Source organism: Hippoglossus stenolepis, chromosome 15 (genome assembly GCF_022539355.2).
Source record: "Hippoglossus stenolepis isolate QCI-W04-F060 chromosome 15, HSTE1.2, whole genome shotgun sequence".
Classification (NCBI taxonomy): Eukaryota; Metazoa; Chordata; class Actinopteri; order Pleuronectiformes; family Pleuronectidae; genus Hippoglossus; species Hippoglossus stenolepis.
Window position 1 is genome coordinate 6,687,949 of NC_061497.1, and position 14,105 is coordinate 6,702,053.

General features: G+C 44.4%; 1 protein-coding gene across 1 annotated transcript in view; it reads left to right on the plus strand.

The window, feature by feature from the left end:
- Positions 1–1,230: 1,230 nt before the first annotated feature.
- LOC118122644 (transmembrane protein 211) overlaps positions 1,231–14,105 on the plus strand; it is a 109,413-nt gene continuing 96,538 nt past the window's right edge. The window contains exon 1 of the mRNA XM_035179500.2: positions 1,231–2,018. Within this exon, the coding sequence (XP_035035391.1) occupies positions 1,653–2,018 (366 nt within the window). The 5' untranslated portion in view covers positions 1,231–1,652. The remainder of the gene's footprint in view (positions 2,019–14,105) is intronic.

A 14,105-nucleotide genomic window follows, 5' to 3' on the forward strand; every position in this document is an offset into this window, starting at 1 on the left:
GATGTTACTACCTGTGTGCAACAGTTAACACACCAATGATGTGAACTTTTACTGTTTATTCCCGATGCTCAGGAGTATTTATTTATTTATTTATTGAGATTATTTACATTGAGATTAAAGTTGTTGAATTAATCATCTCATATACTGTTTTTATTGTAATGGCATGATGTCTTGATCGCTTCATGGAAGCTCGTGCACTGCGTTACATGCACGTGGGAAGATACCTGCTGTCAGACTCCTGCTCTGTCAAGTTGAAAAGACAATGTGCAGAACACCGGAAATGCATTATTGCCTTCATAATAAAAGTGATTTCAAACAAGTGGGAAGGATGTCCTGACACAAGTATCTATTTTTTACAACTTAGTACTAGTTGTAATAATAACTAAAATAATAATGATAATATTAATAATAATTCCAAACACTTTGACGAGCATGTCCCACTTTCTTCCGCCCATATAACTACACACTGACTCAACCTAAGTAAAACATTTTGTCCCCATGTTGTTGCTGATTGAGTAAATGTAGCTGTGTGTCCATCTCCATGTTTTACTGTGACCAGGACATGTGGCCTCATGACATTTGTCCAATAACAACAGCTTTGTGTATTTGAAAAAAGGAACGGTCGGGATCGGAATAGCACTTTCTGTCTTTTAATTAAAGGTCCAGCATCAAAAACATTGGATCCTACATTTCCCACAATGAAAGCCAATATGGCAAATATGTTTCCACCCCGTGTGTTTGTTGGTTTGCTTGTTTGTTTGTAAAAGAGATTACGCAAAACTCCCTGACAGGTTACCATGAAACTTGGTGGAGGGATGTGATATGGATTGGGGAGGAACCCAATAAACTTAGATATGGATCTGGATCAAAGGGCAGATTTTTAAAGTCACTTTATTTAACATTGAGAGATGGGAGATATTTTGGGATCTTGATAAAAAAAATCAGGCATGTTTAGGGGTGTGTTTGCAATTTGGTGCAGCTTAATTGAATTTAAGGGGCCTGTTGGAGGAGGTGTGCAATCTACTGAGTGCCATTCGAGTTTTGTCACAGTTCTCCAGAGCCACACAAGGCTGAGATGTAGTCATTTATATGTAAAATCTGGGTTGTCCCTGGAGTTAGAATTATTCAAAGTCCCCATGGAGACTTTAGTAAAGCTGCGCCCCTTCTGCGGGGTTTTACTTTGAAAAGCAGAGCCGGAAACTCTCTTCTAGCCAATAGTAACTTGACGTTGTCCAGACAGCGATACGCACAGTGAGCTGCTGTCCGTGTGCATGTGGCGTGAGACTGTGGAGAGAGGCAGAGGAGTCCAGTGGTGCAGGTGTCTGTGCGTCCACATGTGACTGCTGCTCCAGCTGTGCTGCTGCTCCAGCTGTGACTGCTGCTCCAGCTGCGCACACACTTCAGGGTGTGACAGGAACACGCAGCCTGTCAGTCAGGTCTGTGCGCTGTTTTCCGGATGACTTGACTCCTCTCGCTGATGTGTCTCTGGATGTTTTCTCCCCTCAGTGGTTTGTTTGGGTTCTGAGCCAGATGTTCTGGAGGCTGCAGCTGCGGACATCCAGCGGTTTCCCTTCTTCTCGTCTCTGAGCCGATGCAGCTGCTGGTCGGGGGCGCTGAAGTTGAAGTCCCGCTCCTGAAGGCGTGAGCTCCAAATGCATTCGCTCCTGGGCCGGGAGAAGAAAGAAGAAGAAGCCGGGTTCGGGATCGATCGCCTGGGTCTGTCTCCGGGCTTTGCGCCCCACGCCGCCACCATGTTCAGCTGCGTGGGCTGCTTCTGGGTGCTCCTCTCCTCCGCTCTGGTCGCCGTGTGCAGCTTCAGCTTCATATCTCCTGCGTGGATTGTCAAGGACCAGCTGAGGAACAGCCTCCACCACCACCAGCAGCCTCAGCACCACAGCAAGGACTCCGTGAGCTTCGGCTTGTTGTGGCACTGCTCCGAGTCCCTGGATCACATGTACCGGTGCTACACCTTCGGGGGACTGGGCAAATTCGCAGAGATCCCCTCCAGCTCCTGGCAGGTAGGGTTCCCCTTACACACACACACACACACACATGCCGGTGGAGCCCATAGAGTGGGCAGGGCAGGGGCCACTCAGTGTGGCTCCATGGGACCCAGGACTGAATGAATGATCAGCAAAAATGCGCAAATCTGAGCAAATCAACTAATCACATCCAAGTCAAATGAAGAAGATTAGAGCTGATTTGATGAAATTCAATTTGGCGAGACATTAATGTCCTCAATCTTGTACCTGTAAAATGTACATGACTTTTTACAGTGTATATTAGAAAAATATATTTTCTTTTATTTCTTAAGCATATTTCATACTCGGAGTGAGATTCAAGGTGTTGCAGGGACATTAAAGACAGCACAGAGACAACATTATTCTTTTATGATACGTAGTTTATTATTTTTTTCACAGATGACAAAATATTCACAAACTTGTTTAATATCAAGGGTTGAAAAATAGTGAAGAAATAAAAAATACTTCCAAAATCTGGTAAAACACAAAAAAAAAACATACACATCCATACAAAAAAGGAATTCTTATGCACAGAGACTAAAAATAAATCAGTTTAAAATCAGACAGCACAATTTAAAAGCAAAATAAAAGAGGTTTAAAACATCAGAATAAGAGGTAAAGAGTTTTTCTTGTCCATCTATCTTCAATTCACAACATTAGATTTTTCAGACATTTCAGCGTCTCGTGTCAGAAGACAAAAAGCCGGAGTGACTCAGATCCGGGTTCACTCACACCAACACACTCAACTGCTGCTGCTCACACACCACATGTGTCACAGCAAAGTGAACAATGCAAACAACATCAACACTGTGGCTCCGTCGCTCCTCCTCAGTCGGCTCTGCTGAAAACACAGTTGGGACGATGCAGAGTCTTTTCAGTCTGGAGAAAAGATGCTCTGATCTGAGGGAGAGCGCATCACAGGGAGGAGTATCTGCAGCACGCCACAAGCACACACACACACACACACACACACACACACACACACACACACACACACACACACACACACACACACACACACACACACACACACACACACACACACGCACTGAGGTTTGGAGGCCATCAGGGTTTCATCCTCCAGCAAGAATTTCAGCTTCATTTCCAAAGTTTAGCAAATGTGCGAAACAGCAACCTCCAACATGACACGTCCTCCCAACTGGGCGGGAAAATCTGGTCACATCAGCTTCTGTGTGTTGATCCATTATCAGGCCTTGACTCCCAAAAAGTGACGACAGGCTGTGAAACAGTTGAATTAAAAGCTTGTTTGAGTAAAAAACAATTGGCCTTGTTAAAACTCTTGTATCTGGGACACTTATTATTCATGCACATTATGGGATAATTGAATTTCTTACTAGAGGCAGGTTGGGTCCCCCCCCCCCAGCCAAAAACCTTCAAAATAAAATAAAAAAACCCTGCTCCAGTATACCACCTCTGGATTTATGATTTATGCATGAAGGTGTGATGGGGAAATTAGCATTTGAAAGGGGGGTGGTATTAATAAGTGGCTGCTCGGTTGTGTAATTGTTGCACTAGTTTCTGCAAAGTGAGAGGGGTGCAACGCCGGCGTTTTTGTTTTCACGGGGCGGCAGCTGCAGACACACACAGAGCAGTGAGCGCAAACAGAACAGATTGACTTCTCCTGCGGTGTTTCATCTCATTTGTGTTCAAACGTTAAGCACCGCGCGTCCTTTACGGAATTTACGCACTGTTAAAGGCTCATTTGGCTGAAATCTGGAGTCATTTTGCCAGTTAGCCAGTTGTCAGTGAGTTAATTAGTGAGTCTTCCAGTGTGTGTGTGTGTGTGTGTGTGTGTGTGTGTGTGTGTGTGTGTGTGTGTGTGTGTGTGTGTGTGTGTGTGTGAGGCTGACGGAGCTACCTCTCTGTGCTACATGTGTTGTGTTATCACGCTGGTGAACTCGAGCGCACGGTCCTGCCTCCATTAATAAAGGTGAAGGGGCCATTAAGTTTTCATCAGAGCCACTTTATTACTCCACCACTCCTCGCTGATGTGCACATCAGTTTGCTGATGCCTTCTGGTTTTTCAGTCGACAACCTGCACAAAAACACAAGCCTGTAGAAACAGTGTGTGCTCAGGCTCCATGGAGCAGGTCTAACACACACACACACACACACACACACACACACACACACACACACACACACACACACACACACACACACACACACACACACACAGAGACAGACAGACAAGTGCCTCAGCAGCCATTAGTCCTACTCTGTGTTTGTGCTACAACACCTATCACTGTACATTGAGCTGTGTTGTCTCCCTCAGAGTGGAAGAGTGTACACTGGGTTCACGCTGGAACAACATACCTTGAATGTGTGTGTGTGTGTGTGTGTGTGTGTGTGAGGAGAAAGGGGAGGAGGAGGAGGGACAGGACGGGGAGCAGGAGGAGGCTCCCTGAGAGGCTGGCCTACTTGTGCTCCAGTTTCTTTGGCCTTTTTCTGTTGACGTTCCTTGTTGTCAAAAGCTTTTGTTTGGATCACGCTGCTTTCCAGGTCTGCTGGCGCTCTGGAGCCCAGTTCCATCGCCATGGCCTGGCAGACACACACACACACACACACACACACACACACACACACACACACACACACACACACACACACACACACACACACACACACACACACACACACACACACACACACACACACACACACACCCCTGTGAGATGTAAAAGAGGGTGGCAAACAAACACGCACAAACACACAATTCAGCATCCTTCAGAATATGTGGTCTTGGCCGGCCACGTAGACCACAAAGGCTGAACCGAAATGAGAACGTCTGGTCTACAGAGGATTTCCTTGATTGCCGTCACCAGCTTGTCTCACCTTTAGTTGGGCCGGGAAGGAATCCAAACCTTGGAGCCTTCGTTCCTCAGGGGATGGAAGGACGCATTTGTCTGCCGTAGTTGGAGGAGCCTTCGAAATGAGACTAGTTGAGTCTAGTTGAGCGGCTGTGATGCAATCTTTCTTCATATAGAACCTAAATCTAGAAGTGGGCGGGGGTGAGCAATGGCCACCTAATTTGTCAACTTTATTCTGTGCCATTTGATTCTGCCAATCACGTTTATTGCATTTGCCCCGTCAGAATTTCCTGATTTCTGAATTGCTGGTTGGACATAGTGCTGGGTTCAAACATATTATTATCTGAGTAAAATTGATCTTCATTTGAATGATGCGATATCGAGCCATAAAAAGGACGGATCATCACACTCAGGTCCCCGGGGGGAAAATACATTTAGTTTGTGGTGCTGCCTTCAGGTGCTGTCCAAAAAACAAAACATTACACAAAGGACAACCAAGTTAAAGTCTCCAGGTGTTCACAGTTTGTTCTTTTACAAAAGCAAACGGGGCTGTTGAACTTGTTTTTAACTTATTATAAATGATTTACGTCTGTATCATTAAAAATAATCTCCAGTGTTTAATTGCAGTGTCGTCAGCTCACAGCTTCCTTACTGGGAATCATCACCTGCATTTGTGCTTATGCGCAGGTGCACAAATGTTTGTGTTACGTGTCAAAAATTATAATTAAATAATTTTATTATACCATTGGTTAGTTGAATTTACTATTGTGACGCATTCTTAAAAACTTGGGAATACTCTCTGAATAGGGTGCCCACCCCAAATTTCTAATTGCCCCCCCCAATCTCAGCAGTCTAGATCCAGGCCTGCTTCAAATGCAGCCTCTGAAGGATGCAGCCCCTGAATTGAGACACATCTTGTGACTGGTTAAGTGCATCATCTCGGTACACAGCACACTGCACGTTGCTATGCATGTCAGAGTGAACACACGTGTGAGACAGGGAGATGCACAAATTGAGACACAGCACCTGATCCATAAGTGTTTTTCAGTTGATCAATGTGGCAGAGCAGCAGGCAGCACACATTAAGCTTTTTGCAGCAGGGAAGCTATTGAAAACAGCCTCTTCAGTGATTTTCCACATAAATTATTCCTTGTATTACTTCTGCTTGTTTCTGCCGGGTTGTGTAATTTTCCATCACGGCGGCTGGAGAGTGATGGTGGTGAGTGAGCATGTCTGTGTGCACATGTGTGTGTGAGCTTGTATGTGCTCCAGTGGAGGAGGTGCTCTGTGTGGAGGAGGAGGAGGAGGAGGAGGAGGAGGAGGAGGTCGCCTGCCACCAAACATTTTCACCTGAACTTGTTAACGGCTTAACGGGCTTCCAGCTGGAGGAGCTCGGCCCTCGTAGTAACCCGCCAGCACCACACACACACACATACAAACACACCACAACATACACACACACACACACCAGCATCTGGGTGCTCTTGGATTGTAAAAATTAATGGCACTCGCTCTCATGTCCTGCTTCCCCACTGAATGTCAAGGTCGTCTTGTAAACGAGTCGCGGCGCTACAGGAACGCCGATAACAAAACGCCTGAGTTCTTCCCCACGTTTGTCTGTCTGTGCGGGAAAACGGCAGCGTGTCAAGTTGCAGATCCTGGGATCCTGTGGAAATCCTCAGACACATGAGACAAAAACACTCGGCCCGTGTTGACTCTGCCACGTGCCAAGAAGATTAATTGTGCACGTTAGCAGAGATGTTCCTCCTCGTCTAATTAGCAGCTACCTATGAAGAACGCTCGCTGGTGCATCCACGCCGCATGATGCCCCGAATGTCATTTCCCCACCCACTGAGCCAGAACCAGTTTTAAGAATAGATAGAGACAGATAACTCATTTAATGAAATTCACTGATGGTTCCTTTGTCTCACTGCGACTCCGCTTTTATCTTCACCCACAAGTCAGTTTCTAGACAAACCTACGCTGCAAAGAAAAGGTTAACAAGAGATATCATTTCTTTTCTTCTACCTTCCACTTTACTTATTTCACAGTTCATTAAGGTTCAATCAGAGCACAGCAGTTCTGCCTCTGTATCAGGGTTTCATCAACGTGTCTGTGCATGGAACGCACTACATGTTCACTGGTGGAAACTGTTAAACATGTTTTACCAGTTTGAACATGTGATCTGAATGTGAACCAAAGTGAAAACGATCAAGTGCAGCCTTCACTCACCACGGCTGTGATGTGAAGTCAGTTCCTCTTCTACCTTTTGAAGTCATTACTGAACCAACAGACAACCCAGGGATTCGATGTCAGGAGATGTTTCAACAAAAAGCATTCCCTTATTCATTAACTGCACCGAGCAGGTTATGTTTTCATCTGCGTTCGTCTGTCAGTTTGCAGGATTACACAAAAAGTACTTGGCGGATTTCCATGAAACTTTGGTGGAAGGATGTGGGTCAGAGAAGAAGCCGTGAAACTCAGTGAATTCATCCAGGATTCTTTTTCACTTTGTTCAACATTGTGAGATAATACGCTTTTCAACATTTTCTCAGAAAATAATTAATGGGCCTCGATGAAAGAAAATCTGCAACATTTAGACAAGTAATATCTAAGAAGGTGAATTTTCAGAGTTCCATTCTAGTTTATTATCTTCTCTGACATAATAATAATAACAACAACAACAACAACAACAATAATAAAAATAATAAAGTTGATTTCTATAGCACTTCTCTAAACAAGGCTACAATGTGCACAGAACAAAACAAGGCAAAACAAAAATAAAAAAAGACAACAGAGAAAAATATATTAAAAACAAACAACATCCGTTTAAACCAGTTACAATCAGGCATTAAAAGGCTTTCCTGTAAAAACAAGTTTTAAAAGTGCTGACTAGGCTAATCTCCTCAGGCAAAAGGAATTGCACAGCGTCTGGGCCCCGACGGCTCGGTTCAGTGACCAGCTCCAGACTCCGGAACTATTCTGGAAGATTTGAGATAATGGCTTGGAGCAAAGGGAGTCAGTATTGTATAAACTGTATACACAGGCTGTTTGATCGGACCTCCGGGCTCGCTTCTGTGGTACATTTCATCACAATGATTTTGAAAGGATAACTTCAATACAGAAACAACAGTCCGAGCAGAGTAGAGTTAATGCACTTTTATTAAATATTCTTCCTTCCCAGGCCGAGTGCGATGACGCGCTCCTGGTGTACAGCAGGTTCAGGCAGGGATCCAACACTTTGTGCACGGCCTAATAACAGAATGATGGACAGGGTCTGGCCTTTATCTCTCTGAAGAACATGAGAGGGAATTAAAGGGTCTTTGCTCTGAGCCAACCTCCACCGCAGGGGCCAGGAGGTCCGGTGACACACACACACACAGGCGTATTCCAGTGGGGACACAACGTCTCCCCTGCCACTTTTCTGACAAATACACCGGCTCAACAGACGAGCAGAGGGCTGTGAAATCTCCAACGTACAGAAAGTCGTAATTTCATCCCTGATGCGGACTCCTGAGATTCACTGTAGCAGTAAAGCTTCTCCTCTCTCCCCCTCTCTCTACATCTTACAGCCTCTCTCCTTTAATGCTAATGGGGGAACCTCTGTGGTGAAAGCCATTTGTGTGGAAGTGTGTCTGACAGTTATAAATGATGTTATGGGGTCTAATGCACATGCTGCATTCCCACCTTCCCCGTGGGGACTCCTTTGCCCAGTTTGCATTGCAAAAGCTGGACTTGTCTGGCTGCTTTTTCTCCTGCCGACCTCATTCTGTTTGGAGCTTCATGTAGTGTGCGTTCCACAGAGACACACACACACACACACACACACACACACACACACACACACACACACACACACACACACACACACACCCATGATGAGACAGCTCAAAGAGATGTGATGTACCCATGCACACTTTCACACACAGCGAGATGAAAAATGATGAGTGACTGATGCAGATGCACACACACAAAAAAAGACGTTCTCTCATGCATCAGAGTGATCAAAAGAGACGCTGATGTGATGCACAGCGGCCGTCCATGTTGACAGTGATGCAGTAATTAGGGGTTCACAGAGAAATGGCTGAGGGGCATCATGGAGCTGAATGAGAGGTGGATTCAGTGAGTTGAAAAGCTGTAACACATCGTCCACGCTAAAACCCGTCCGTATCCACTCCACGCTCCAGCGAACCGCCGCCCCCCCGTCCACAGCACAAAGCCGCCATCATCCATTTTCACACTCGGTAATGAACTCAACTCTGTTTCCTTTCAGCTGCCGTCGTAAAAAGTGAGTCCACCTGTAATGTTGTGGCTCTTACAGCTCCCGCCCATGTCCCGCTCTGCCCTCCCCCCTGACCTTTCGCCGGAGCCGCTTGTTCTACCCGAAATTAATGCGACCAGGAAGAGCAAGGATGAGGTTGAGAGGAGAGCTGAGAGAACGAGGGAGGTCAAGAGTCATTTTTTACCACCGGCTCCTCCGCCGAGTTGTTTTTCAGGTGGCTGGTTTAGAACGAAGCCACACATCATCCCGGCGCTGGTGGCGGCCCGCTGTCTTGAGACAGAGCGTGCAGCCGCTGCTTTATGAGTCACATCCCCGGGCCCCGGGCTCAGCCAGATATAAATTAGTGGTGTTTTGTATCTGGTTGTCTGCTCAACTTGACTTATTCCAGGTACATACAGTAAATATACTCATTACCAAAAAAAAGGCTCAGTGCGGAGCAGGAGGAGGCAGCGGAACTGGAGAGAGAGATAGATGTTTAGTCCTTTGACAGCAAGTCTTGCGTGAAATGTGGCGCGCTGACTTATTATCATACAGCGCATGTTTACTTCAAGGCCGCCGTGTGACTGGTGGCAAAATTAATGGTCGGCGGTGTGGATACTGGGGAGGGATTATACCGTGATGGATTTGGGGATGAATGGGCCATTTGGATGAATGTTTTTACTCCATCACGAGTCGCAATTTTGCTTTTTCACCTCATTCCAAACCATTTTAATAGTTATGTTACATCATTTGACTACAGTATTAGGTTATAAGTTACCAGCACATTATTATAAGTTATAAGGTTATTAGTTTATGATAATGTGCTTGTACGTTTTTTTTTTTTTATTTCATTTGGAGCCAGACACTGTTGGCAGCAGTTTGTAGAATCTGTGTGTGGAAGGCACTTTAAAGATCATGTGAGTGGCTCTGCGTTTATTATGCAATTAACTAATGTAATGTAATGTAATGTAACTACAAATCATGCTTACTTTACATCCCTGCTCCATTTCTGAGACTCATGCTGATTCTCTTCAGCTGGTTTTCACATTATATCAAAACCTCGTCAACAACATACAAAGACTCACAATTTGGTGACAAATCAGGTCCTTTATTTATCAGACGTCTTCATTATTTTTGATTGAATGATGGATGATTAAGTGGAAGCACAGTTGCAGGTAGGGGCTGTTATCAGAGCTCTCCATGCCACCTCCACTGCAGCCTCCCCTGCAGATCCTTACACAGTCTTCGATACAGATTTGATATTCATGGTGTAAAAATGTCGCAGAATGTGTGGAGTTGTGGGCAGGGAGACATTAAATCTGACCTTGGGCAGAATGAATGAGCACGTCTGTTTTATGTTCAGCTTTTATGTTTTATTTCACCAGTATTTGAATTCTCACAACAGTGACCGTTTCAGTCCGACAGCTCCCGCTTGACACGTTTATTACAGCAGCAGAACATAGTGAGAGATCATTTTGATGAGCAAATATCTTAGTCCCCCCTCAGTGCAGTCGCAGGTGGTTCAGCTTGGCTGACACTGGGCAGCAGGGGCACAGACAAGCAGAGGGAGAGCTGGGAGATATGAGCATCTTGAATGGACAGCCACATAGGGAGGGTAACAAAATCACGACTGTTTGCTGTCCTGGCTCCCAGACGGTGGAACCAGCTCCCCATTGACATCAGGACAGCAGAAAGTCTACACATCTTCCGCCGCAGGCTAAAAACACATCTCTTCCAACAACACCTTGGTTAAGAAGATGATGGTCTAAGTCAAGTTGCACTTATATGTTGCACTTACATGTAGCACTTTGTAGTTTGGCTTTTTTTGAAGCTAATGTGCTTACATGATTTTTGCTGTTCTGCGTTTGCACCCTCATGGTTGAATGCACTTATTGGAAGTCACTTTGGATAAGAGTGTCAGCTAATGTTATGTATGTATACGTGTGTATGGGTGCGTATGGTAGTGGATTGTGGATAATTCACGTGGTGTGTCACGTGAGGAGAGAAGTTCTGCGTAAACATCGCTCCTTTTCTGCACCATCCAATAACTATTGCATGAAATAGGCAGCAGACGCCTGGTAGAAGCTGTGCGCCTTGACATGCATTGCAACCGAGAAGAAGAACGTGATCATCCAGTTTCTGATTTGATACTGCGGCTGAAAAAAAACAAGCACAAATGCTGCGAGCAAGCAGTGGAGACTGAGATATGTATGAGAAGAGATTGGAGGATGACAAATATTGTGGCTGAAATGACATGGAATTTGTCGCAAAACATTCACACACTAGACCATGGGTTGTTAAGCACTAGGTTCTCACATTAAAACTGAAAAGCGCAAGTGCTATGCAAGCACTATGCTCATCAAGTTGTTTGCAGCTACTGCTGGTTAGGGCGCTCTCACACCTTCTTTATTTGGTCGGGATCTTCCGACTTTTCAGATCAGACTGAATCCAAATATCAGGCGTGAAAGGTGCCTCAGAAGACTTTACGAACAATTGCGGGAAGTTGAGCCAACATTAGACAAAAGAAGAAGGAAAATAAGCTCCAGTGTTAAGCTCGCAGGATTGATTGTTGTCTTCACCTCCAACGACAACGACAATCTTTGAACAACAATGACGCTCATTTTGCTGATAGTAAAACTATAATTATTTTCAAGTGGTAACGAAAGTAAAGACGTGTATCAGTTTATTCTCCATTCAAACAGAAAGAAAGCTTTTTTTCAATGCACTTCATTCAAGTTAGTGAATACAATAGCTGAATTGACACCTCGCTGATGTCAGACACACATCAGTCTAGGAACCAATCAATGTCAAGTTAAGGTAGAGAGGTCCCATGTAGGTGATGACGACAGGACGCACGTTTATGTGATACAAAATTATTCTGCCATAAATTCAACTCCAATTAACCGGAACAAATGTTACCATGTGACAGAGACGTGAACCTTGGTTTAGACTTTCAGATGTGAAAACGCCCTCGGGCAGTTCGTACTACAGATGATTCGTCTGCTGTGAATATGTCGGCTCTGGTAAAGCCTTGACATCAGGCAGCATTCATCATTTCTTTCTGCGACAGCCATGTTGAAGGCAGAAGTGCTGCGGGTCGACACCTAAACAGTGAAATTGATTGGAAGGCTGCTGAGCTGCGACACACCTGTCATGAGAGACAAACAACTGTATCGATTGTCTTTCTGCCAGGAAAGAAAATACACACGGTTTGAAGAAGAAGAAATATTGAAGAACATCAGGATTATTTCTCCTCGGAAAAAATAGCCAGTTAGACAATGAGGGTTCTTTGCACATTTGTAGAACAAGTGAAGATTGTCTAATGTACATATTTTTGTAATTATAGGTCAGAGTGTTTCTTCAGTTGTTCTTTAACACAGTTTTATGTTTATTTGATGGTAAACGCAGGGGATCCTCCTCTATATGGTTTTATTTTCATTAATAAGGCAGTTCTTTCATTCATATCCACTAAAACTCAATGACAGAGTATATTTTAATTTGTTGATTTCTTTTGCTGTAGTATTAAAACGCTCTTAATAGTTATTACATTTTGTTAACTACTTTTTTTTAAAAAAGGTACTCTGCTGCTTCAAGGATGCTCTGACATCTGGGACTTGAGTTCGCTGCTGATCCAAAGCCTTTAAATCCCTGAAACAACCAAACTCACATGATCCTTCATTGCACGTCTTTGTTCTGTTTGTGTCTCAGCCTTGAGAGACTAAACCAGACTAAACCTGCCTGGTGTTGCCAGATTTGAGGTCTGATCCCAACCTGAGATATTTTAGATATTTCTAAAATATGTGCCTGCTCTGGAAAGGCTTTCACAGGGATAAATATAAATCAGACAACAGCTACAGATCAACACAGAACACGGGAGTACACACACTGCAGTGAACTCCTACACTAAATAAATACATTACTGCTTTAGTAATTAACTTACCTTTTACCACAGTCAATGGATGTGGCTGGTGAAATCAAATTGTCTCTCTTAGCTGAACCTAACCACAGTCTAAAAATCATTATACTACAGAACACAACTTTGTTCAGCTACATAGTTTGACAGCATGTTCACATGAGGTCAGCTGCTACCAAACAACACACTCCATGTCCAGTTTGCCTGCAAAGATGATGTCCCATTTAGTTTGTTGTTATATGTCAGAAAACCATTTGGATTGTATCTGTTGTCACAACAAAGTGTCACAGTTCTGCTGTAGTTTAAGGACTTTTGAAAGTCTTATGTTGTGGCAGTTGTTGATTTTGTTTTATTTTGGTTGTGTCGCGTCTCTGCTGTACCTTCCTTTCGTATAGTTGACTCTGTTAAGTTACCTTTTGTTTTTCCTCATGTTGTCTCATTTCCTCTTTTATTTTGACCATCGCTTCCTGTTTCACCTGTGTCTCATTAGCATCCTCCGTCGGCTTCGGCTTCATTCGTAGACTGATCGCGTCACACCGGGCTCCTCCAAAGGCTCCTCCAAATGTGGCTGACAAATGTGTCCTTCCACCCCAGCGCAACGGAGGCTCCACTGGCTTCCCCACCCAACATATCCCATGATTCATTGCACTTCAGTGACAAACTGTTTGTCAAAGAGGTAATTGCGGCAAAAAGGGAGGCTTAAATGTCAGGAGAATTTATTTTTAAATGTAAGTACTCAAATGAAGAGGGAACGGTACACGTTGTTAAAAAAACATCTGCTCAGCATTTTTAATCAGCTGAAGAACGTTTTCGTCCGTAGCTTTGCAGCTAGGCGATAGCTGTAATGTAGGGACAAGCTGGTGGGACAAGCTGGTGATGCAATAGGAAGACCAAACCGGTTCTTTGATTGATTAAAAATGTTGAACAAGTACCTTTAGCTGTTCGTTGCTCGGGCTGTAGGACACATTTGTCCGCTGCATTTGGACGAGCCTTGGAATTGGGACAGTCTAGTCACTCAGCTCTGATGCAAACGGTCAAAAAATGCAGCAATCAAAGGATGCAGCCCCTAAATTGAGACA